The 26900-nt window shown below is 37.3% G+C and overlaps 1 protein-coding gene across 1 annotated transcript in view; it reads left to right on the top strand.

Moving 5' to 3' along the window:
• Positions 1-1682: 1682 nt before the first annotated feature.
• The window catches only part of TOPAZ1 (testis and ovary specific TOPAZ 1), a 55658-nt gene continuing 30440 nt past the window's right edge, over positions 1683-26900 (top strand). The window contains 12 exon segments of the mRNA XM_085226420.1: positions 1683-3338; positions 4545-6999; positions 9794-9861; positions 11569-11699; positions 12859-12920; positions 15229-15341; positions 17901-17986; positions 18512-18649; positions 23747-23810; positions 24898-25049; positions 25318-25410; positions 25699-25814. Coding sequence (XP_085082546.1) covers positions 2228-3338; positions 4545-6999; positions 9794-9861; positions 11569-11699; positions 12859-12920; positions 15229-15341; positions 17901-17986; positions 18512-18649; positions 23747-23810; positions 24898-25049; positions 25318-25410; positions 25699-25814 — 4589 coding nt within the window. The 5' untranslated portion in view covers positions 1683-2227.

Raw genomic sequence — 26900 nt, 5'->3', positions numbered from 1 at the left:
CTTTATTAATCTATAGTTTCAACAAATGCTTCACACTGTTGGTTTTGTTTGTTTTTAATAATATGACTTTGTATTAAATCTCTGCCTCTTATTTTAGGCATTTTTAAAAGACAGTTACCGTGATTCATTCTGAAGGATAATGTTTATACTACCTCTCCTTAGCAATATTTTTAACTGAATGCAATCTGTTTTTTAACATAATCCACAGCTGCTTCAGAATGTCCTTTCTGAGGCTCTAGTCCTTTTCTTTCAAAGAGCTTTCATGAAGAATGTCTTTAATTAGTATTCATTTCAAGTACACTTTTATCCATTTCATAAAAATCTGGTCTGACTGAAGTTCTTATTATTGTAAATAACTGACTGGATACTAAATCTTGAAAATGATACTAGAAAGCAGTAAGCTAATTCAAATGCCGTTTTTCCAGATTCCCTTTAATACTGCTTTTGGCTCATTTTGCTGTATCGCTACTAAAATTAAAGTCTATATGACACATATCGGAGCTTGAGAAGGTTGAATTTCGCCAGTGATGAATGTTTTATCTAACAGGCATCCTGCAGCACACTGAAGATGGTAAGTGTTGCGCAGTTAGCTTAGGTCTTTACTGTCGCCAAGATCTGAAGCACAGCACCAAGCTGAAGGAAAAAAAAAAAAAGGCTAAAAGTCCTGGTTAGTTTCAGTGTGTCACTCACTGACTTTTTTTGTACTTCACCATGTACATGCAACATAATGTTATAAGGAGAAAGTTTTCAAGCCTGTCTTTTATTTCACAGAATTGCAAAATTCTGTCAGTTGGAAGGGACCTCTGCAAATCACCTGGTCCAAACCCCTGCTGAAGCAAGATCTCTACAGTAGATTGCACAGGAAAATGTCCAGGTGGGTCTTTGAATATCTCCAGAGAAAAAAACTCCTTCTTCTTCATATTTATATGGAACTTCATTTCCTCACTTTTGGAGAGGTTTGCCCGCCAGACACTGTTCCTGTCTTTATTTGGATAGTGCTATATTATCCCTATCTGCAGATGGAGATACAGGGTGATTTAACCACAGTTGTACTGCAGGCCAATGCTAGTTCGTTTGGACTCCAAGGACACCCGTACTCTTCAAGTACTTCCATATCACAGCACCATACTTCTAGAAAGGAGAGAGACAACAAACTTCTTGGGGTTGGACTGGATGACCTCCAGAGATCTTTTCCAACCCCTATAATTCTGTGACTCTTTTCTGGTGCACAGATCCTGGGGATGATCCCCAGGCAGAAACAGACTGCTCCCTCGGATACCATTTATGAACATCTATCTGCCTTTATGCTGATCCCACTGTTGGTATTAAAGTGACACCCTCCCAAATTTTGGCATTTATGATTTTCCTAGCATTCACCACAGAGACTTTATCTCTGATAGCGTTTTGTAATATAATTTCTATGTGTTCATGTTCTCACACAGTAAATGGTCCTGAAACTTTGTTGGCATCAATTTGTGTTGGAGCTACTACTACATTTAAAGCCTAAAAGTCAGTTTTGTCTCCTTTCTGACTGTATAGCCTGACTATTTCATCTACTTTGTCCCAAAACGCCTCATTTGAAATACAAAGCCTATGTAAACTGTACATCCCCCTCGATTAAAGAGAGTCGGGATATCTGTTTTTTTCCACTCAGGTCTGGACAACTTCGGCGTTTGCAGCCACAGAGGCTTTGGTAATTCCACAATAAAACCTCGGCATATCAGCCCCTGCCCTACCCCAGCTCCCGCCCGGCGAAGCGGCGCTGCCGCCCTACCACACTTCTACAGCCTCGCCGGGCCGCGCAGGGCCTCTCAGGGGCGCGGCGGAGCCTCCCTCACGCCGCCCGGGCCGCCATGACGCGACGCGGCGCGGCTGGAGCCCGTCCTTCTCCGTGAGCTGCTCGTCGCTGGCAGGAGGCGCTGGGCCTTAAGAGACGGAGCAGTGAACTGAGAAGTGGCGAGGGACCCGCAGTGTGGGGAGGGTGGTGGGAGGCGGCAGAGGCGGTGGTGGTATCTGTCTGTGAGGCAGTAGGGAGGCGTGGGGTGGGAACTAGCTGGTGGCTGTGGGCTCCCAGGCTGTGTTTCTCTCGGGCCAGATTCTGCTGCGGCAGGAGAAGGTTGTGCTCCTTTCCTGCTCGGGCCTGCACTTCTCAGGGCACAGGCTAGACAGTGTGCTGGTAGAGGTGTGCAGGTGTGTGGGTTTGCAAGGCTTGGTGGTGTCCCCCACAATGCCGCAGTTAAGATCTGGGAAGGTGGTTGGGGCTGAGACACTGCTTGTTCTCCGGGGTGCAGAGGTGGAGTGTGAGCTAGGGAAGCAGGTGGTAGTCGAGCTGAGTCCTCAGCTGGCACCAGAGAGGGAACCCGAGCAGCCCTCACCTTCACATTCCCAACCTGCTGCACTCTCTGGAGGTTCCTCTGAGCTTACTTTTCTTCTGTCTGTGCAGAAGGAGCAAGCCAAGAGCAGGCAGAGGCCGGGTGGTAAGAAAAACAAGGGGATACAGAGCAGAGTGTCTTCTGAAAGGAAGAATGGTTCTGCTCTGCAGGTATCAGACAGTGCAGTGTGTGAAGGTGGGCAAGCAGCCATAGTGGCGGGAGTGTGTTTGGAAAAGACTGTAGGCAAAGAGACAGGACAAGGTCAGCAGTCATTTTGCTTAGGAACTGACTTGCAGAAGACACTGTCAGGAAAGACTGGCAGCCCAGAAAGACCAAACCTCTCCGGTTTCCAGGAGAATATGAAACCCTCAGGAAAAAAACGCAAGCATTCCTATATGGAATTGAAATTGCAAATCCCAGCCTTGGAGGAGGGTCTTGAGAGGACAGAGGGGCATAGTGTTGTTTCCTGTTTGTCAGAACCTGAGGTGCTGCAGCCTAGAAAGGGTGTGTGTAGCACTGAAATGAAAGGCACTGCCTCATTAATGATACTGAATCTGCAAATCCCAGGTCTTAAGAGTTTGGAGACTGAGGAGTCTTTCTTGTCTGAACCAGAACCTCAGGAAGTGGTGGGTAACCCAGAGAGTATGAATGGGTGTTCCTTGGAAAGGCTGAAAAAGACAAAGAAGGAAGGAAAGAGATACTTGACAAAGAAACGCAGGCAGTCTTTGGTGAAATCAGAACTACAGGAGCCAAGATCTGCCCTGCTAGACCTGTATACACAGTGTGTGGAGTCCAAGGAAAACTCTGTAAGTCTGACAGAGGAAGACTCATTGCCATTACTGTGTGTGCAGGACTTAAGTGGCCAAGAACAATCAGCAGCTGGAGGAGAGCAGCGCAAGTGTTGCATCGTAGAACATCAGCTGAGCTCAGACCTTCAGAAAGGAGCAGATAGCTTGCAGGAAAGTGGTAAGCATTTGTGCCCCATTGTAGAAGTACAGGTGTAGAATTTGGGCTTCCAGGGCAAGGGACTGCTGCTGCAGTAAGACCTCATTAGAAACTAAAAATAGGAGATAACTTTACTTCTGCAGGTGGAAGTGACTTTGAGGGACAAAGTCATGCAGGCAGGAAAGAGTGGTGTGTATCCTGACTCAAAGAGCCTGTTAACATGTGACCAGTCACTTAGCTCTTATCTTTACACTTCTTGAGATAGGGACTTTAGGAAAAGGGAAATCTTTTTTTGAAGTAGAAAAGCAGTCATTTAGCCCAAAAGAGAGTAGACCATGTTACCTGGGAGTGAATAGAGGAAGTAAGGGGTATCAGGAGCAGCAGGCCCTGAGTAAGAATTTTAGATTTTATTTTGCGATATTAAGAGAATTACATCAGCTGAACAATTTTAGAATAGGGTTTTAAAAAATCTCCTTTTTTCAGGACAGTTATATATAAGACATTCTTTTTGCTTTAAATATGAATATATTCCAATGACAAACATTTGCTGTAGGTTATTAATAAATAATTAACCTAGATACCATATCCTGAAAAAATGAGATATTAAAATTGTTTTACTTTGAAAATTGAGATCTTAACAAAATTTTACCAGTATGTTCTCAGGTTAATTCTTCATATTTTTGCATGTACAGTTTACAGAATCTGTATTTGCTCTCAAGTAGAAAGTATTTTACAAAATTGCATGTCCTGGAATTTTCTTGGATCTGGGACAGTCTTATGCATTTAATTGGACTATATATCTGAAATAAATGGGTGTATTATTATGTTCATAAGCTTTTCCATTACAGAGAATGTATTATGTAAACAAAAGATTTGTAAGGCCGATTGTGCAAATGCCATAAGCATTTTCTTGGCAGACTTGCTGTAATTGGTTTCCACCCATTTTAAATATACAGCTTCCATTGACCTTTCAGCATCTTCAGGTTCTGTTGTTTATCTGTACGTTTTCTGAAGACAACATAATTTGATACTTTTAAGGCTGCTAACAGTGCTTACTTAAAGAAAAAAAAATGGTGAAATGCAACTGAAATGTTTTTGCCTTATGTGGTGTTATGCTCTTTACTAACCTTGACTGTTTTTTGTTCTTTTTGTAAAATTCTGCAATAGGGTTGTTGTTGTTTTTTCCCTTAGTGTGCTCTTTAATGAGATTGCTTTGTTTCTGAGCAGCAAAGAAAAAACAGAAAAAAAATAAACAAAACTCAGGTATACAAGCTGTGAAGAAGTGTAAGTCAAATCTAATGAGATCAGAAAATCCCTGTGAAAAGGAATCTCACTTCTTGGAATCTCCTGCAGTTGATGCATCAAGTGGGACACAAAGCAAGATTTTTCTGTGTCATCCTGAAACTAAAAAGTCTGGTGTACAGCTTAGAAAAAGGAAACCCAGAACTGATTCTATCAAGTGCTTGCAGAATCTTAGCCTAACTGCAGCTGAAAAAGTGATAAATGCAGAACATGATGATACAGAGAATAGTGGAAACAGCCTAAACAGTGGTAACAACTTGCTCGATGTAACAAGGAAGAATCCATTTGTAAGATTGGAGGCCTGTAGTTGCATCAGTACATTGGTAAAATCTTCAGTGAATGGAGCTACGAGCACCTTAAATGTAAGTGGATTCTTCCATAAAGCCCAGGATGAGAGGAATTCCATTAGTCCTGGCGATACTGTAGAATGGAGTGATATAAATTGCAGCACTAATAGAATGCAAAATGAGAGATCACTCATAAAAGATAGTTTAGTGTTTAATAAAGAAGTAAAAGCTCAGCATAAAGGGCATTTTTTGTGCAACCAGAGTAAAAACAGTAAGTTCTCAAGTGAAAAAAAATGTAATACTGTTAGAAAGAGTAGAAAAAAGATGAAAATCACTGAGATGTCAGCCATGCAGACTGTTTTCCCAAATGTTACTAATGAATGCAGTAAGTGTGAGTTACCAGCAGAAGCAGCAGTTGCCTCTTCAGACTCCTCTGGAACCTCAGGACTAAATAATAAAGAAACAGGTCTGTCAAATTTGTATGATTGTGCATCTCATCTATGTACAGAAAGCAATACTTGTGAAGCACTGAAGAGTAGAAGGAATAGGAGAAAGAAGAGTACTAAATTACTTGCATTTGAAGATAGCTGTAAGAAGACATCTGATCTGTCTATAGTAGCAGAAAGAGAAGATTCAAACATTGTGGCATCACAGTGCCGTTTTCCTACTTCAGGTAGTCTGAGAGCATTAACTCATGCCCAAAATGTTTCTAATCATCACAGCAGCATGATGGATGAAAAATTAAATAAAGTTAAAAAGAAATTGAGACAGTTTACCTGTCAAAGAGCAATACCTATGACTGGCAAGCATGTTTGGCCTATTGAATCTTGTGCCAGGACTTCTGGATGGGTCCCTGAAAGTCATGGGTCTGTCTCAGAAGGAAAAATAATTTTAAGTCCAGTCTTTGCAGAGTCCTCTGATGAAAGCAGTGTCAAAACTATAGGAAACAGTGCTGTGACAGGGAGTTTGAGACAGTTGGTTTTGCATACATCATTGGCAGAAGTTAACAAAGAACCTGCGCATAAAATAATGGATCTAAACGCTGACTGTCTAACTTCAGTTGAAATCTCAGAATCTTCTTCTGTGGGTATTTATGAGACTTGTAGAATGAGCAATGAAAATGCGGAATCACCAGTAAATATGGTTAAAAGTGCTGTGTCTTTTAACCATGATGATCTGCAAGAAGAAAAAGCAACGTCAAATTTTACAAGTGCAAAAGATAAAGGAGCTGTAACAAAGAGAAACCTGTCTGTGGCAGGCCAGAATAGTGCATCTAAAGGAAAACGAAACGGAGTAAACTTAGACCATGAAGCATCAGTTGTGAACCAGATGCTTTCTGAATTAAAACAAACAGCAGTACTAAACACCAGAAACCTGACAAGTTTCAAAATACCTTTACGCAGAAACAAACCTGAATCTGGGACGTTGGAACCTGTCAGTTCATTTGAGAGTAAAACCGGTAGCCCACCAGAACTTGATAGCACTAGTGTTTCAGGAAGTCAGAAAAGAGATGAGAAGACTACCTTGATGAAGGTGAAGCAGCAGCCTCTTCCTGTAGTAAGTGATGCTGTATCTCCAGCTTCCATGAAGAAAAAAGCTGATGAGGTCAACAATAAGGACTTCTGGCATGATGGCTCTGAAAAGCTTTCAGATGAGATGTCCGTACTCCCTGATCCTGTCTTTTTATACCCATGTCCTCTTGAGGGACAGATAAAATCATCTTCACCTGACTTCTGTGGTACTGAATTTGTATGGAAATCAGAGGTTTGCCATCATTCAGGAGATGCAGTTGACCACTGTGTTGCATTAGAAATACATGATGATAGCAAATCAAAAGTCAATCTTCCACAACACAAAAATGAAAAGTTTCCAGATGTTCTTGAAGCTTACAACAAAGATGTTCTTGTCATTGATGTGATCCAGGATGACCCTGATCTTTTTGGAACCAGTGGCGAAGAGGAGCTTACAGTCACAGACAGTGAAAATTGTCCTGCAAAGGCATGCTGTTCTAGCATCTTCATTAAAGAGGAAAAGCAATATCCCGAGTGTGCTGTTACTTCAGAAAACAGTCATTCAGTAAATGGTAATTTTAGGTATGCTTACTGTTCTGCTTTCTGACAATAATGCTAAGTACTTTAACCTCGTATTGATACACTTTGGTTGTAGTAGACAGTCTTCCTAAGTGTCAAAGCTTGATTGTGATATGGTAGTTTTCTGAGTGCAAATAAATTTTTCTGGTTTTGGTTTGGTTTGGTTTGGTTTTTGTTTTAAAGAACTAGGATAAACTCTGAATGGAAGGAATACCTAATCCTCAAGCATTGGTATAGATGAAGTGAAATATGAAATATAAGCAAAGCTGATTATTAACAATAATTGTCTTAATAACTAATTATTTTTGTTTATCTGACTTAAGCAGTATCCCTTTGAAAGTAGATTTTACATGTAAATTCGTACAGTATTTATGTCTTTTTTCTAGGTGTAGCATATTCTTTTACTGAGTCTGTATGAGTAAGCGACTGTCTCCACAGTAGTGTTCCATTCTGAAGTTCTCTTCTACAACCTCACGTGTGAATAATTCTCAAATCTGTAATTTGGCTAACATGTTACACTTATTTAGGATCCTGCATCTTCATGCAGCAAGTGTCTAATATGCATTTGTAGGCATTTGTGTTTTTCTGGATTTTGAAGTCACGGGGGTGGGGCAACAAGCTTTTATAAATCAAGCCATAGTGCTTTGTGAGATAGGCCTTCCAGTATGTGAAGGAGCCTACAGGAAAGCTAGGGAGGGATTTTCTATAAGGGTATGTAGCAAAGGACAAAGGGAAATAGCTTTTAACTGAAGAGGATAAATTTAGGTATTAGAAAGAAATACTTTACTGTGAGGGTGGTGAGACACTGGAACAGAGAGGTTGTGGGTACCTCCTCCCTGGAAGCACTCAAAGCCAGGCTGGATGGGGCTGTGAGCAGCCTGGCCTAGAGGGAGGTATCCCTGCCTATAGCAGGGAGTTGGAACTAGATGATCTTAAAGGTGTCTTCCAACTCAAACCATTCTATGATTCCATTCTGTGATTAACTCATCAACTCTGTAATCTTGTTTTCTCTCTAAGCTCTAATAATTTTCTTTGATAAAGGAATTTTAAGATTAAATTCTCTAGGTAGGAATTGCACAAGAATTTTATCTGAAAATTAGGGGTTTTTATTGATGAGTGTTTTATTTTCTTTCTCTGTGCTTTCTGGGTAGCTTTAGGTTGTCTTTATTTTAAACGATAATTTAACTTTTTCCAATGTTGCCATCTAATAACTGCATTTGTTTTTTTTGTGTGTGTCTTTGCACTTCTTATCCTTTTTCTGTCACTAAGCTCACACGGGAGAGGAAGGGAATCTTCATCAGTGTGCCAATCAGTTTTCTAGAGAAAACTGATTTCATGAGAATATTAAGCTTCTTTTTTTAATATAAAAATACTTCTGCTTAAGCAAACCTGTGAAGAGCAGTACTCAGATGATATGTCTTTAGTAGGAGCATCCAACTTCTTAAGAAGTAGTTAGGCTGTGTCATAGTAAATTTGTTAGTATGAGTATTCCCTTTGTGCACAAGGCGACTACCTCTGACAGAGTATCAGTACCCTTTCTTGCTTTTAGGACACTTCTGCTTTTTACTTTCCTCCTTTCAAGTAAAACTCGCAAAATTTAATCCTTTTTCAAATGCAGAGTAGCAAAGTGAGCTACGCTGGTTAGCACAGCTTGTGCTGTAAGGAGATTTGTTTAAATTTAATCAGCAGCAGCATGCAAGATCATTTTGCATTCACTACTCAAACTCTGACATTACCCAATCTGTCCTCATTTCCAGAACTCTAAAATGCATTGACTCCTTAAGGTTCTGTCAGTGCTCTTAGATTTCTCAAGCTGGTGATAGATGCAACATGCTGTATGGGATGGAGGCACCTTCTTGACAAGATCTTATGATGTGGCTCCTGTAAATGTTCCACATACGCAGCAAAATCTGGTAAAGATTTGGAAATGGCTTCTGACCTGAGCATGAAGATTTCAGTCTCTTGACTCTTTTATGTATTTTCCATTTAAAAAAAAAAAAAAAAAGAGTTTGATGATGATAGCTTTCTGAAGCTTATCTGCATTGCGATTTGAGAGAAGAATAGTTAAAAGCAAAATCACTCAACCTCTGCATTTCATATAAATGCATGGGAGAGAGAGGGAATAAGCTTACAGAAAACCTAATTCTGAGAAAAATCCCTCCTATCTCTGCAGACTTGCTGTGGCATAATTAAAATCTGCTTCTTAGTAATTTTTGTAGACATATGTAGATATTTGTACCACAGTGTGCATAGTTCAAAGTTGCACATACTGGGGAACTGTTGTTTTCACTAGGTTCTTGCAAATTGCCGTTCTTATTTCCAACTGTTCTTTAAAGTAAGTGAGCTAAGTATCTTTCTGCAAACAGAAATTTTTCTTGCTGTCTTTAGGATTCATTGTTATGCAAAATATCTTGAATGTAAAATCACCACAAATCACATTTCTTTATTTCAAACTCCTGAATTGGTTTGTTAGTACGCTCTTTCAATAATGTACTGAATAGAAAAGATTCCGCTCTTCAATAGTTTAAGCAAAGGTGAAAGGAGGTGATGAGATCTTAGTAGAAAATTTGATTTGGAAATGTCTTAGCTTTTCTTATCGTACTTACATGTACATTTATGGGAATAAACATAGAACAGCCAAAAGAGATTTAAGAACACTCTAATGAGGGTAGTGTGTTGTAAGGAAGGATCTGTCCGTAGCTAAAAGCATTACTGAGAACTTTAATTGTACGTAACTGGTTAAATTAATTCTGTTTTGCAAGATGAGAATGTTAAGTACACCTTTTGTTCAAAACAGAGACATTAATATACAAGAATCTGGAAAGTTGAATGATGCTGAAAATTCGTGGGATTTGATGCTAAAAGGTAAGTGTTTTTAGAAGTTTTTGAACATGCAATCAAGAAGAAGGTAACCACAAAGATATTCGGGAGAAAACCTAGGATTTATACTTTCCATGTAAAATGAGAATGTGTCAGCTAATAATGTCTTTTATTGTAACAGTGATTTCCCAATTATATGAAATGCAGGTCTTTTTGAAATGATACGAATCTCTTACAAGAACATCTTTTTCTGTGATTCCTGTCTGTTGATTGTATCCTTCTGACATCCCTTGCTCTTTAACCAGAAATTTCTGTTAGTTGATTAGACAGTAGTAGGACATTGAATGTTTTCATATTAATGTGTTAAGTTCATGTTGAAGAAGTAAGTGGTTTGGGTAGAAGTAGTATCCTGGAGAAAAAGGAGTGAATTTCCCCTTGGGAATAGTGAGAGGAGAAAAAGTTTAACATCTTAGTGATTAGAAGGCAAAAATGAAAGATAATGAGGGTTTAAGAGCTCAGACACCAAGGCCTCTGAAGAGAAGTAGGGAGCAAGTCTACAGTTAGAGACCTCTTACCTTGTAAACAGGGTAGATATGGTGGCATCTGCAGAATTGAGGTGATCGAAACCAAACCTGGAAGCAGGTCCTGTGCTGTTCAGGACTTTTGTGTTTGTTTAAACTAATTGTTGTTTTACGTCATAGTCAAATAAAATTAGAGGCCAAAAAACTTTGAGTCTTCTTGTGCTGAAAACAAAGAAAAAGGTTTAAGCAGCTTTTTCTTCCCAGGTCTGATTAATGTAGCATTTCATCACACACTTAAGTAACCTCATTCACATCAATCTATGCTTGATTCATGACTTCCTAAAAGACAAATTACCTGTGCAGAACAAAAAAAGATGACTGATAGTGGTTATCAGTGGCAACTTACGTGTTCATTTGGAAATACATTTTACTTCATTGGTGCATTGTGTTACACAGGGACGTCATGGCTGTTTGTCTGAGTGGTTTCACAGTGTAAGAATGGCAGCAAATACTGCAGTTAGGGCTGAGCAATCTGGATGACGTCAGTCATCTTTGTCTTTCAAGTAGAAATGTTACGTACATTGTCTTCTTGCTGATGTGTACCGATGATGATACAGACTGGTGACGGTCATCCAATGAAACAGAGAATTTTTTTCTAATGAAAAGCTCTTTTATTGTGCGTAAAGAGCTGCTTCAGAAAACTGCAGTCAGTTGTTCCTTTCATTTCCTGCAGCGCTTACAGAAGATTCTGACATTTCCTGGCATTGAATACTCCTTACATGAATTTTGAGTTTTTCATAGCTGCCTGTATTTACTGCCGAGTTGCATCGTGTCATTATAATTAACTTTTCCCTTTCTCCAGTAAAGACTTAAGTCATTATTTGCTTAGCAAATTGCTATATATATATCTTGGGCCGTTACAATAAATCTTAACTGAGTTTATTTTTAAAATTCTGAATTAAATGTGATATAAATAAACCTGTTGTACTGTTCTGCGGTTACTACTGTAGAACATACAGCCCAATTGGAATTTTAATTGCAGATTCAGTTTAATATTTATTTGACAGGGCTCATATGCTTTAAATGGAATAATTTTACATACAAATTTTGCATTTACAATGTCCTACAGGTTCTTAAATGTCATTAGTATTAAGTTTTTAGAATACGTAGGAGATAAAAGCTCTGCTAGCTTATAGTATGGGAAACAAACGATGTGTTTGTGCATTCTCAGCTTCAGATATTAAAACCCACAATTCCTCCAGTGGAAACAGTCCTATGCAAAGTTTTACTGAGGACTCTTTCGAAGATGGACAGCTAACAGAACTGGATGAACTTCTAAAGAGTTTTGAACTAGATGAAAAGGTACTGAGAAATAATGCTTTGTCACTGAACAGTTTAAGAAATAGATTAAGAAATCCGTGTACTTGGGCAGTTGTAATTGCTGATGCTGTTTCATCAACACTTTTAGATTCCTGTAATGGAAGGAATATTATTTTCAGAGTGTTACAATTACTGTGTGCTGTTGACACTTAAATTTTTGCTTGGTGGAACTTAATTTTCCTAACCTGTCATTAATAACCTGTCATCAAATTTGATATGAAACAGCATGTTGTCATCTCAGTTTTTACAGTAATTCTCTTTGGAAGGGACTGTTCCAATGGACACACAGACACTTCTGTGAGTAAGTGACATACCTAGTAAAAGTTGGTGTCAAATATTTCTCACCACACAGTCTTGGAAGAATGGGGTGGTGTTTGAAAGCTGGGGAGCTACGCAGCCATCCTGCATCTCAGAAGTGTTGTGCGGTTGATTACTTGGGCAAACCTTCCATGACATTAACATACTGATTTCCTGGCAATCTGCGGGAGCGTTAAGCAATTTTCATACTCAGTGACATTATTTGACCTTTCTACCTTCTATCACCTCCTTCTTCTAGATAAGCTGCCTAGGATTTTTTAAGAGTTGCTGAAGTTTTATGGTATTTACTTATTTGATAATGGATTAAAATTTGCATTTCACTGCCGCTCAGACACAGGTGCTGATAGTGTCTGTCATTTTCCACTACTTCTGGAGTGGATAATGGTCTTTACTGGGTAAGTTAAACTGCAAAGTACAGATGGCTGAAGATTGGTAAGTGCACGAGTGAGGTAATCAAACAATAAAGAATTGATTTCCTTGGTAAAATCGATGTTTAAAAGAAGAATATAAATGTTTCCTTCAGTAAATGGAGTTGGCACTCATAAAGTCTGATTCACAAAGTGAACAGCACTCTTTTTTCCCCTACTCTTAGAAAGGATATAAAAGGCTGTCAAATGGTACAGGTTATTGATTAAGTAGTACTTGTTGCAGTTCTGCCAGGCCACTCCAAAGATGGGCTACTTCAGGGTGCTATGACTTTATATATAAAGTCAAGATCCCAATATTTTGTTTTTCAGTGCTGTGAGATTAGTTGTAGGTATTTTCCAAACCTCAGACTTAATCAAACTCAAACCATAAAGGTTTATTTTAAATATCTTTACAGTTCAAGTTTGCAGATAGAGTGGCTGCTGTGGAACCAAGAGAAAAAAACGAAGCTGAAAAAAGGTACATGTACTGTGTCCTTAAGGTAACATGATGTTCCCCAGTCACTCTACAAATGGAATATGATATTTTTACCAGTACACCGTCAGCATTTTAATTAATGTTTTCTGTTATATAAGAAAATAAAAATGAAATAATATAATTTCTGTGTACTAACAACAAGGTTATACCAGTCAGTATTCTAGTTAAAGCCTAGCAGGACAACAGAAGATATTTTGTCCTCTGGCAGCTGACTAAATTTATTCTCTTTATGCTGGAGTCTCACTTGTTCTGGCATCTCTATATGAGTGTAATATGAGATGTATCTTCACCCAGAATAGTACTTGCTAGAATTAAATAAAAATAACACTTTCATTTCTATATCTCTTTGAACTCAACAGAATTCATGAGAGGATTTAAAGATTTCATTCAGATTCAGGCTGACAAATACCTGAATGAAAAAGACACTTAAAAATATGGCATGTGGAGTTCAGCATGTGCTTAACTGTTGTGTCAGCTTCAGATGATGCTTACACTATTTATTGTCTGTATGACTTGCATATGTACAATTCAGAATCCTTCAGTTGCAACTTCCATTCAGCGTCAGCGGAAAAAAAAATGAAGCAGAAGATGACTTTGTAGAAAAAATATCAAAGTTATACTTAAATTATGGAATATTCTGATAATCAAAAGAGCAATTGAATCATAGACATTTTAGAGTAATTTTCACAAGTAGTCATAGAACTTTAGCATAGAGTATTGTTTTTTTCCAGCACCACTCACGTTTCTGTGACTGAAGTCTGTCACAGAGTGCATTAAATGGAAAATGCTGCTTCTATTCATTAATCAGCTAGAAGCTCCAAGCTCCTCCTCCTGTTTAAGTGTTGTAGGTTTCCTTCATAGCATATATGGCTCTTTATGCTACAGAAAAAGTAGATTATGCTGGATAAAAAAGTTTGTGCAAGGGATACCACAGTAATTCATTTCGTTCCTTAACAGAGCATTAGAGCTAAGATACGCTGTCATAGTTGAAATGCAACACTCTGTACTTAGAGAAGGGATGTTTAATCCTTTACTTGGAGTAAAACTGTTTTCTCTACTTTTACTGGAAAATATTACCATTGCAAAATTTCATCTAGAAGAAAACACAATTGTTACTCCTCGTTAACAAACTCTGCTTCTTATGGTGACTTCAGTTCAATAAGCAAACAGATTGTACAGCTATAAAGTTTAGAGTTCTTGGCAAAATTATGTGTATTTTGATGTCAAGATTAAAAAAAGCTGAGACTGCTATCGTGAAGGTGGGCTGCTGTTAAAATCCTGTTTTATCAGCTCTGAGGCTGGCATGACAGGGATATGTTAAAAAGCGTTTTATGTGGTGATTGCAAAATTCTGGGCCACTAGATGCACGCATCTTATTTTCCCTCTGCTGAGGAATAATAGTCTGTATTGACTGAAATAAAGATTGCTGTTGGGTTTGGTGGATGCAATTTATTGTCATCTGCATTAGCGTTTTTCCTTCAAACTGTATTAAAAACTGTGCAGTTCAGGAACAGTTTGAGATACTCTGGCTAAGAGCTACTAAATAAATGGAGTGACCCTCACAGAAAATAGCAAGTCTGTTTCTTTCTCCAAGCAGCAAGAATGATGCGATGTCATTTGTACTTAGCCTAAATTATTAATTAAAGGGGGGGGAAATCTGATTAAAGAATCTTTTTTTTTTCTATGGCTTTATTTACAGGTAAGAAAGAGATCATTAAGCATTTTGTTAGCAATATTTATACCTTATTTTGGAAAACAAAACATTTTCAAAATCTCATTATCTAGGATATATATATTTGGGAATAAAGGCAGAATAGGTTTTGAGTTCTCTGGAATACAGTCGATTATTAGGAAGGAAAATGGTTGGCTGTTCAAATGTTCTGTGGATTACTTCTTTGTCAGACATTATATGTAACAGACTCCTGAAAAGTAGAGCTTCTTCAAAAGTGGCAGAAAGCATCTCAAACTTCCTGTCAGCTAAGTGAGAAAAAAAAAAAAAAAAAAGTGATTCATGTATGCCCTTCCTACTCACAGAATTTTATGTAATTACACTCCAGAACAGAATAATCTCATCTGATACCATAATGAGATTGGACCAAGCTGTGGGAGTAATGAAAGTAAAGTTGTTGGGACTGCCAGCCATTCAACTTTACTGTGAATTTTTTAGTGTCGCTTTAATTCTTGAAGAAATTGTCATTTTTTATGCACTTAATACCTCCTTATATTTGTTTATGATATGGAAGAAGCACCTTTTTTAATTTGGCTCTATTTGTTTTTTAATGCTCAGCAGTGACTGTAAATACAGAGATCTTGTGAGCTGTGAACTGCTCTCAGAATTGCCATTGCATGCCCCAAATGCAAACAACTGCAGTGAAAGTATGGTGCAGAAACCCTGGAAGAATGGTACTGTATGCTCTATTGTCAAAATAAATTTTGGAGGTTTTATCATGTGTTACTTACCTACAAAATTGTAAGGATTTTTTTTTCAGTTTCCGAAGTCATTTTTTGGTAACTGTGCATCTGGAAGCATAAATGTAAGATCTCATTACAGACTGATTTTTTGTTTATTGAGTTATTTACTTGTTTCTTGTTTGGGATTTTTTAACCATTTTCTTATTTGGTAGGGTCAGATATCAACCATTTTATCTTGCTATTTATAGTCTTCAAATACTTCAATTGTACAATAATGTCTGCATTCTTAGGATTTTGACAGATTGTCTATGAACCGTGTTATTAGCAAGTAACTTATTTTTCTTTATTTGTAGTCAGAGAATGTGACAACAGGTTTTCTTGATTGATTATTATCTGTCAGCACTCCTTGGCAAAGGAGTTTGCCCACCTTGCCAACGATAAAAAATTTCTTGTTTATGCCAACTCAAATGTTTGTGAAGCATTTACTAAATCAGATCAAGGAAATGATCTAGAATTAATAAGCAGCATTTAATTTTTACCTAGTATATTTCATGACTGGGGCAGTGTACCACTGAAGTGTTTCTACTAATAGAGAAATCGTAATTCAGTGCAGCTGTAGTCATGGTTTCCTTCTCTTCTTCTCTGCACGTGAGAACTGTGATGTTGAGCCTTACATAAACATGTAGTTTTATTTGGTACACAGGGTGGAGGAAAACAGGACTTTATTTATGGACAGATATGCATTTTGTTCCTTTGCAGCACCTGTTTTGGGATATTATGTTTTCAGAATTATTGGTTGATATGGATATTTATAAATGTGGATTTTTAGAATTGAGATTGGTGTCAGACATTCTTGTTTAATTTCAGATAATACTGCCTGCCTGAGCTTTTAGAGCGATTTTATTGTCACATGACTTCCCAGTATTTTTAGGAAGTGCAAGAAGTGTGAGAAACTCTAAAAAGCAACTGCAAAATATGTCTGTAGACTACAGTGGTTTAAAGTTGCTTGTGGCTTTGGCTTTAAAAGTGTATAAATCTTCTGAAGAGTTCTTCTAAAGCTTCCTTAGCATTGGTCGAAAAAACTGCCAAAGCAAGAGCATCTGCGCCAGGAAAGAGTAAAACAGTTTTTTTGTGGGTTTTTATTGTTTGTTTGTTTGTTTGTTTGTTTCCCCAGAACAACGAAGGCAGGATCAACTCTTTCACTTTAAGGTCTGCTCCCTGTTAGTTTGATGTGGTAGGAATAGAGAGTGCAGACTGTTCCAAGGACCTGGCCAGAAACTCCAGGCAGTGGGAACAGGCTTGTTAGACTGATTATTAGGAGAAATTTCTTTTTGGAAAGAGTAGTATTGCATTGGAATAGGCTGCCTGAGAAAGCAGAAGAGTCACCATCATTGGAGGTTTTTAAGAAGTGTGTAGATGTGGCAGTGAGGGGGACATGGTTTAGTAGGCATAGTGGGGATAAACTGATGATTGGACTAGATGATCTCAGAGGTCATTTTTTCCAACCTTGATGATTCCATGATTGTGTGACAGCTAGAACTGTGGGAGGAAACTTCTGAGTTAAAAGTTCTCGGGGGCATTTTATTTCTGCAGCTGGTAGCTAACTGTTTTCTCGATCTTCTTTCTGTGGCTAAATCTTTCCTTTCCTAAATTCCCTATCATTGCTGCACAAATCATGCTGCTATGACAGTACTTAACATTTTTGTAATTAATTGTTCTGTTATGTATATGCTTCCCATCCTGTGACTGTCCTGTCTGTCTAGAATGATGGACAGATCAAGAGTGCAAATCTCCACTGGAACATGCCTCTTTTTTGGATGTTCTTTATTTAAACTGTAGTTTTTTGGAAAGCACTGAGCACCTTGTCTTTTGAATACCCAGTTCTTTAAAGAGGCCAAGTGGGCACCCTAGGAAGGAAGGTATTTGAAAGCTCATCCTTCTATTTAAATATGAAATGGAAGAATTTGAACTCGTGTCTTCCATTAATATTGCAAGATTACTCATTCTTCAGAAGAAGAAAGCTCGAGCATCAGCACTAATTAAGGATCTAAACCCAAGTTTCATGGTTAAGAACCCAGTAACTTCCACTGGACTTGAGCTTCACATTGTAGCACTTAAAACATGTAGGTTATTAAAGATTTTATTTCAGTTCTGGAAAAAAAATCTTGTTAGTGATGCAGCAGTGCAAGGATTACTGCTAAAGGTTTGTTTGTTTTTTTTCCTTTTGAGATTGGAACTTCTGGATATTTTGATTCAATTTCTTTTCTCATCTTAAGCAAGATGAGAAACCTCGCACAAAGTAGTGAAGTTTTTAATTTAAAAGTTTAACCTCAAGTCCTTTCTCTTGAAGTTTGTTTACTTCGTATCAGGATAATTAAGAAATCTCTTGTTAGATTACTGGTTTTTAGACTGTGTTAATCAAATTTTCATTAATCATGCCTGTGACTTGAAGAATTTCTAAATACAAAGGAAAATAAGATATATGAGAGTGGTTTGACGATGACTCATTTTATTACATGATCCATTTATTGTCCTTATCTTAATTTTTAGATGATAGATTCTCAGGAAAAAAATTTTCACTGCCCCTGCAAACTTATGGAGATTCTGAGACAGGGAAGACAGACAGAAGTATAAAAGTGAGTTGCTGAATCCTCAATGAATTTTGATACTTTGGCTGTAAATTTGTTATGAATATTGAGACAGTTCTCTCTTTATATAGTAAGAAATTATTAACCTATGTGTATTTATGTTTCTAGTCCTCTAAAATGTTATAAATGAATAAATAGAATTTCTGGGAACAAAGTCAGTGATGATGAGACATGTTCACAGTGAACCTTTGTTGAATTCTGTTTCCAGCTTAAACAAAACATGAATAATGCTCTTTGTTTTATTGTTTTTGTAGAACTGAAAAGCTGAGAAAGTTTTGTATTTTTAGGAGAGACTGCGTCATCCATTTTGCTGGGTGCTGGGAAGGATGAAGGAATTTTACCTACCCAGAATTCTCAGACAGTTATCCAGAGCCATGCAGTATTTTGTTGTTTTTATTCTTCTTGTACCTAGATATTCTGAAAATCTCCAAAAATGGACATGCATGCTTTCAAAAAAAAAAAAAAAAAAATGCTGCTTTTTTTCTGCTTGTTTTAATTTTGTTTTGTTTTTAGGCTTCCCATTCAGTCCAGCAGATCCTGGAGATGATTAACCTGCCCCGTAGATACTGCAGATTTTATTTCGTGACTTTGCGTGGCTGTGAAAGGTCAAAATGTTGGTTTTGGCATGTTCCTAAACCAGGGCATGAAAAGGTAAGGAGATTTAGTGAAGAAAGTAATAGATTGTAAGTTGCAACTGGTTTTAATGCAAATCAGCATCTGCTGTCTTCGTTTATATTTTGAGAGAGATTAAATGTCAGAGACTGATGGGTCAAATGATGTTCAGAAGACCTTTTGAAGATGTTTTATGGTTTGTTCCTTCTTTTTAAATGGTATAGCTTTGAACTTGCAGATATTTTAAGAGTACAGACATCAACAAAAGAGCAAGTATTAGAGCATGCCGGTATAGAGTAGTAAATGGGAAGATTCGGAGACATTTCCATGTAAGCATCAGAGACCTGCAAGCAAACCCAGATTTTGTATAAGTTCTTAAAATCAGAAGCCATCTGTGATGTATTACCTTCTGCAAACTTGTGAAGCAGGTGCACGTCTGTTTCACAGAGCAGCAGTTTTTCCACTTGCAAACAATATTACCTTTACAGTGGTGAGCAAAAGTAGATGTGTTTTCAAACCCTCTAACGATAAATTAAGTCTGTACTGCTTCCAAGAACTGTGGAAGGCAAACTAATTGTGCTGTCATGTAATGAGATTTTGGAATTGGCTGAGACTTAGGTGGTTATATAAGTCATTTAAAAGGAAATAAAATATTAAAACAACTAAACAAAGACAGATACCTAAACTTGTCCTTAGCTGATCTCACAAGATTATTTCTTATCTAGCATCTAATTGGTGTGAGTTTCAATTTTATCTTGAGTGTCAGTATGCATGAAATCAAAGAATGCAAATACGAAAAATAACATAATAAGCATTGAACCTGATTGAGGCAAATGCTATTCTAAAATCTTAAACTTATTGTATCAGAACTTCTAAAATAAGTGGGTGTAGTTTGGTGATACTTCCAAGTTCAGTGTTTTTCCTTTTTACGTCTTGAGAAAAGCTGTTTTTGTGGGGTTTTTTTTTCCTAATGCTTTGCAACCTCTTGGAAAAAAACTTACCTGACAGTTTAAAAATGCTAGGATCATTTGAGAATAATTCATCATGGGATGTTTTCTTTTTGTCTCAGTTGTGCAATGTCTTTGGCAGGGAACAGTGGATATCCGTGATTTTCAGCTGATTTCTATGAATTGTCATGGTTTATAGTGCTTCTGTATGTATGTGTTACAGAACTATAGTATTTGTGTTGAGCTATTGAATATGATTTTAGCTATGGTGCAGTGCACCTAAATTTCTGCCCACCAAACATAACCTGACTTTCTTGATAGTCTAGAAGTATATTTTCGTTTTGTTTTGTTTTGGAGGTTTTTTGAATAGGTGTATTTAAAATGATAATTGGCTGCACACCTCATGGTGGCACCAAAGTACATAAAAGGAGGACTGGTAAAGCAGGAACAAAGAAGTCATCTTGTCAAATTTGGGGCAAATAAACCTGTTCATGATCCATTCAGCAGAACACTAGTCTACATGGTTAGTATTAAGTTCCCAGCAGTGATTGTTACCAGAATTTTTGAAGAAAGCTGTTTTTCCCCACAGTGGAAGTTCCTTCTTTTTTGTTAAGTAAAGTGTTGATGACTTAACGCCTAATTTGCTAGAATTTGGTACTCTTTACAGTTGTAATTGACAAGTAAACAGGGGTTTAATTCTTGAAAACATCCTTTGTTTTGAAAATCAGCGTACTCTTGAGCTCAAAGAGTTCTGCAAATTACAGGTTTTATTTATTTAAATAAAGTTGCCTTCCATTTCACATAGTTAAATTTCTTTTGCATTAGGCAAAGTAAACAAGACTATCAAGACTTCTTTAAATACTCCCCAGAGGTAAGGTGATGGCTTTAACTAGGTTTAGGCATGGGCTGGCCTTCCAAGAGTAGCTGCCTTTTGAGTTTTTAGTTTTGTTTGTTCTGTCTATTCAGCAGCTATAGGAAATAAGACTGAAAAATCCTGATCACTTCGTACTTGAAAGGCCATACAAAACTAGGTAATTTATTGTTTCAGATGTCTCATAAGTGCTAGCGCTGTTGGAGCATTGTTTGACATAGAATAACACTGTGCTTCTGTTGAGATTTTCAGGTGTTTCTCAGCATCAGCATCTTTCCAGCTCTTAAGAGCTTCAGTAATTGTAGGCATTTTCAGAAAGTTAAGTGGGGTTGCTGTCTTTAAATAAATAAATAAATAAATAAAAATTTGTATTTATGCAAAGGCATCTCATTGCAATTTAAAATATTAGACATATTAATAGTAACAATGAATGTTTTTGACATTGAAATTAAAATGGCAAAAATAGTGAGTTGTTAGTGCTGATTTTGCTTGTTGTAAGCAGCAGATCCAATTAAGGCTATGTTTTGTGTTGTTGCATTTTTTTTAATGCAGGAATGCAAAACTAATTGATTAAAATAATGAGTTACTAATACAGGGAAATATCTCCTCTTCTTGTATCAGACATCTGCTGTTTTGCAGTGTGGATGTATCCTTTATTACCACTTACTGCAGGAAAAAAGCTTTAGTATTTGGAGGTAAAAGGTGCCCAGCATCCTTTTTTTTTTTTTTTAATTCATTTCCTTGAAGGTGCTGGAACTTCTCATGTTTTATTCCCTGTGGTTGCATGAAAAGGTTAAACTTTTGCCTGCAAGTACAGTAGATGCATATCACATCCTGATGTGATACTTTTGACAGTTGAGACTTTTACTATAGATTCTCTAGACCCCCTGGATTGGCCGATATAAAATATGAAAAATCTTTTTTGGGAGTCTGACAAACCAATGAGTTTATCCTCATGTACAGAGGCCTCAAGTTAAGCTGGAGAGTGGTTGCTGCTTTCTGGGCATAATTAGAGCCTTTCACTGAGGCTTGGGCAGGAGGAAGATGGTGTTCTTGCCCATAGGGACATAGTGGTTGAGAATTTGTGTCACTAAGACACAGAGGGCAACACACTGCACGGTATCTAGAGTCTGATGCTGAACAAAAAAAGATAGAGTGAATCTTCTGTGAGAGCGTGCACACGTGGGATTGAACCCCAACGATACCTGCAAGGAAGTGCAGTGAGAGTCTGTGCAGATCAGGCTGTGGGAAGCAGCAACTGCCATGATGACGAAGGCTGGAAGCTTGTATCTTTTCTTAGCGTGAGAACAGCCCCTGCTCCACCTGTAGATCTGCAGCAACAGATTGTAGATCACAGTGTCTAGATGGCTGATGAGGAGCAGGGAACTTCGTCCCAATAAAGCATTACAGCTGGCTGATGCTTTTTAATCTGGCTTCTTAAATAAAGGAGACTTATTTGGTGCTGATCAATTATTACCATCTATAACCAACGTCAAATAATTTTTAGTCCTTTTGGTGATCTTCAGGCACAGTTAATATGGACTGTGCATTTCAGAGATGCTCATATCCTGTAAGAAATAAATCTCTTAACAAGAGCAGTGCTGCAGCATGGGATTTTCCCTCTGACTAAACCTCGGAGTGCACACTGGGAGATGCTGAAAGATGTCATGGATTTTTGTGCTCATTCTTGTAATTTAAGCACCTCCGTGTGACTGCAGTAAAACTGTTTTACTGGGCAGTCAGTTGCTTATAAAAGATGCACAACCATTTTATTAAGCTTTTTATTAAATCGTCATGTTAGATGATTTCTGGATGAAGTGGTAGGTGACAGAGTAGCGTGATCTACGTTACTTTTTGAAAACGAAAATCATTTCTTTCTAGTTTCATGAACATTCATTTTAAATTTATTATGATTAACTCAAAATTCAGAGATTCTCACATTTTGTGTGGTCTGTATATTCAGTAATACCTTTAAATTAAAACCACCAGCTGAAGCCTTCTAGAATCTCTAAATGAAGCACACAGTCTGTTTCCTTTACATGAGTAGTGTGTCATATCCCATGATTAAATCATGCTACAACTGGATTTTCCAAGCAATTTCACTAACAATTGGAACATTCAAAGCTGCAGATGCAATGTTGGCTTTTTTTGGGTGTCAATCCAAAGGGGGAGGAGGATAAGAGATTGCTGAAGAAAGGAGATTGATTTACATACTGTAACCATGTGCTCAAGTTTGTTTTAGAAATGCCCTTGGCCACTTGGGATTGTAGATTTGGATTAAATGGGTTAACCCATTGCAGAGTGACAGTGCAGGTTTCCATAAGGGATCTCTTAGACCAGTTCAACAACATCGTGATGTTTTTCAAAATAAAAGTAATGTTATAATCAACGTTTTTAATGTACAATTTTCATGTAATTTGACTCGGTGATCTGAAAAGGTTAATGGTTATTTAAAATAAGAAAGGTGTCTTGGCCAGAAGCCAGTACCTCCTGCTTTTGTGATAGTTTATTCACTGTAACAAACTCAATGAGTGGGTCCTGCCTCATCTTGAAGTTACCTTTAAATATATGCACAGCTCAATTCTATAATAACATGTTTACAAATCTGGAAGGGAGAAACGTCTCTTGATTTTCCATTATTTCACAAAGTATATTAAGTATAAGACCAATTCTAAATTATTTGGTGGAAAGATTGTGGATGTTCGACAAGTGACAAAGAGTATCTGAAGGGGTGTTGCTGTGTTTTGTTTTGTTTTCTGATTCAGAACTCTGAGGGTTTAATCTCAGTAGTCTTTCCTTTTTCATCTGCAGCAAAATGTGTAAGTATCCCAAACCTGAGGTTTATGTATTTTTGGAGCAACTTATGATGTTAAGACGTGAATGTTCCAGTACAAAATCAAACATGAGGGTAGAATTTCTAAAGTAAGTGGGTCCAGGGTGAAATGATAACTGAGTTTCCAGCTTGTTTCTTTGTGTCATTATGAGAGACTCTTTGTGGTGGTCAGTAAATTCATAGAATTTTTGTTTTTTTTTTTCTTTGCTGAGTGTATACCACACGTGTGCAGTTGTGGTCCCAGCAGCTCCTTTCCCAAACGTTTTGTCTACGTTATTTTTCTGTTTGATTTGCTTTCCTTTGACAGTGCATTTGCCTTCAGATCCAATTACCTTCTAGCAGCTTTTATCAGTATTTGTAGGTTAAATAGTTAAAAGCAGTGTAAAGCTTTCTTCCTTACAGAGCTTATGTCTATGGGTAGTTCTTTAGTTTGGCATAAACTGAGGTCATACTTAATGTTGTTTTTTTTTAAAATCTTTTTCTAGATTTGCATGGCAATACTTAAGACATACATTAGTATCAATGAATCAGGCCTTCTGAAGCGTGCAGGTATGGTAGCAGCTACGTGCAGGTAGCTTTTTATGTGTATCTGATACATAGTTTATTTAAAGCAAGTTAAATAGTCTTGGGAGAAAAACAGGTGACATTTCAACAATGAATAAAATTGTCATTTTAGAGGAACCTATCTGTTTTCATGTTCTGTTTTCACATTAAGGATGAGTATTTGGGTACTCAGTTATCTGAAGATATTGTTACAAACCTGTCTTACCCAGGAAATGCACTTAGTCTGAATGAAACTAGGCTTGAGAATAGATATGAGTAACTGGGGCAAAGTTTAACAACCAGGATTTTGTTAAGGCACTTTTCAGCAACATCTTGACTAAACATTACAAATCCAGGAACTTTAGAATTAAGCTATTTTAAGTGAAGTGCTATTACAGCATCCAAACAACTTTAGTTTAGTCCTTTCACACTACTGTATGTCCAAACAATGCCAGTTTTCATATTTTAGAGAGCAGAGTTGATTCAGATCAGTGTGAACCTTTGAGTTCAGTCAGAAAGGACTTAATTTTAGCCTGAGCAGCCATTCTATTTGTAGCTAAGTTTTTGAAAGCGTAGAGGGGGTGTAGTACATTTGATGTGAACATATGATCCTGCTGTGTCCTGTGTTCCTTTGATGAAATAGTGCCGTAATGCAGATAACATTTGAGTTCTCAGGGGCTACAGCAGACATCTATCACAACTAGCTCTGGAACAGCTGGTAAGGCCATCTACCATGGCATCACTGCACTTTACTTCTAGAGCGTCTGGAAAAGCCTCACTGCCTTGGTGTGCTGCCACATTTAGCCTCATTTTGTGCTTTTTTCTGCTGCTGCTCTACGTCAGCTAAGCTTTTTTGAATCCTTACAGGAGTTAGGGAGTTCAGCTCAGTGACATGAGGTATTTCAGAGTACTCACTTTGTACTTAGTGATGTTAACATGGTACATTCCTTGTACCTATGTATTTCTCCATATCCCCGTGCCACAGTATCCTGGATGATTAAGAGTTGTTACACTGCATTTAAAGATTTAGGAAATAATTTGCTTAAGTAGCATCAGCTGTCCCAAAGTAAAACATTTTTAATTGCTTTTTCAGTGCAGATATTTGTCAGGTATTACAGAGAAGTTGCCCGTGGTGAGAATTTTGATTTTCAAGTGCTGAATGATCTTCTCATTTGTTTGCTCAAGAAATGTTTGTTGCAAGAATTATTCCAGATGTTGAATGTAACTGCACAGATTAATACACTAGTAAGTGACCTTGAAATACTTTGGAAATCTTTCACCCACATTTTCTCCATTTGGGGGTTGACTGATGCTTTTTCTTTTTCTTTCTTTTTCTTTTTTTTTTTTTTTTAAGGAATGCTATGGCATTTCTTGTAATATGTTCATTCACTAGTTGGTTCTTGGAGAAAAAAGGATCAGTAGTTTCTGTTTGAATAATTGCTGCCTTTCTAGTTGAACAAGATATACAATCATAAAACTGAGCTTTTTTTTTTTTTTTTTTCTTTTAAATTAGCCAGCTTTAGAAGTTCTTCTGAGAGTTTTTGAATGTGTGGCTTCTTTGAATATAAGAGATGCTGTGCCTACACTGATCAGTACCTTTTGTAAGGTATGAGCTTGATTGTGCTTCTATTTGTAGGAATTTTGGAAATACTTTGCCTGTTTTAAAATACAAAGATATTTCTTAAATAGTCTTTCAGTAATATTGTTAAAAGGTAATATTGTGGCTAGCTGAATTTGAGTGTGGGTTTCCATTTATCCCTTAGTTTATGACTGAGATTTACTGTAACGTGTTCTTCCCACTCAAACTGGCCTGCCTGTGGAGATGATTAACATGGTGAACACGATGACTTTCTTCTTTTGTTTGCTTACTTTTCTTTTCCATTTGATATTACAGCTCGTTAATGCTGGTATGTTTCTTGAGTATGAACATTTAAACTACATAATTAAACTCCTTCACCAATTGCAAGTTCCGAGCCAGGAAATAGATATTGTTTTGAACATAAAATCCAGGTACGTCCTCAAGGAACTATTTTATAATTATATCTATTTAGTTCTGTCTTCAAGTTCGATTTTATAAATCTACACAAAAGCTTTAAAGGTGATGAGAAAATGCAAATTTAGTGTTCTAGAGGAAAGTACTGCCATATTATGCCTACTTGCATATTAAAATGCTGTCAATCTACTGTGTTTCAGAGGTCAAGGATTGTTATTCAGAACTTGGACTGTGGCTGCAGTTAAGATTAGTTTTTTCAGTATTGATCGTTACAGTGCATTCTGGTGGGATGCTCTTCCCAGCTATGGGACAATTTTGTCCAACAGTAGTTGAATTAGAAGTGTAATTGTTTAATATATATTTTAGGCCAGCATAAATGAATGATCCTTCTTCAGTAAAAAAAAAAAAAAAAAAAAAAAAAATTGTAGACAATAAGAGAATTATTTATCATCTGAAGTTGTTTTCTAGTTTACTGTGAGTCTGCAAAAACATTTGTACCAAGATGAATGTGGAGGGGGGTGGTTTTTTTTTCCAGTAGAGCTGGATTACGCTGAGCAGAGTGTGTGATTTCAAAACTGTTGATGTCTCCCTATTACTTGCTCCAATATATTTTTCATCATCTGCATCGTGTACACACACACAAGTTGAAAAACTGACTGAGTGGTTCATTAAACAGGCTTTGATTCTTGGAGGAACCAAACAGATAGCATTTACTGTGGTATAACAGCCTGACACTTTTTCAAGGGAGAACACCCTAGAAGTTGTTTGCTGCTTTTCGTACTTCTATAGAACACCTTCCAACCAAAGGATCCCAGTGTTTTATCTCTTTGTTTTTATCTATTTTAATTATATCTGTGTTTTATCAGTTTACCACACCAGCTGGAGGTGATTTCCCTTTTCAGATTAGGATTTTCATTCGTAGAGGAATTACCCTTTCCAAGTAACCTCAGTATGTGTCTGTTTTCTGCACGAAACTGAGAAACAGTTTGTGTTTGTGAAAACTGAGCAGCTTTACTGCTTCAGTTATATGTCTTAGCTTATTCACATGTAAGTGATTTATCTCTTGTTCCAGTGGCAGCATCGGAATAAACCACTCCTAGGTA

The sequence above is a fragment of the Meleagris gallopavo genome, chromosome 6, assembly GCF_905368555.1.
Source record: "Meleagris gallopavo chromosome 6, MGAL_WU_HG_1.1, whole genome shotgun sequence".
Lineage (NCBI taxonomy): Eukaryota > Metazoa > Chordata > Aves > Galliformes > Phasianidae > Meleagris > Meleagris gallopavo.
Note: the sequence above shows the minus strand (reverse complement) of the source record. Positions and strands in the feature narration are given on the sequence as shown.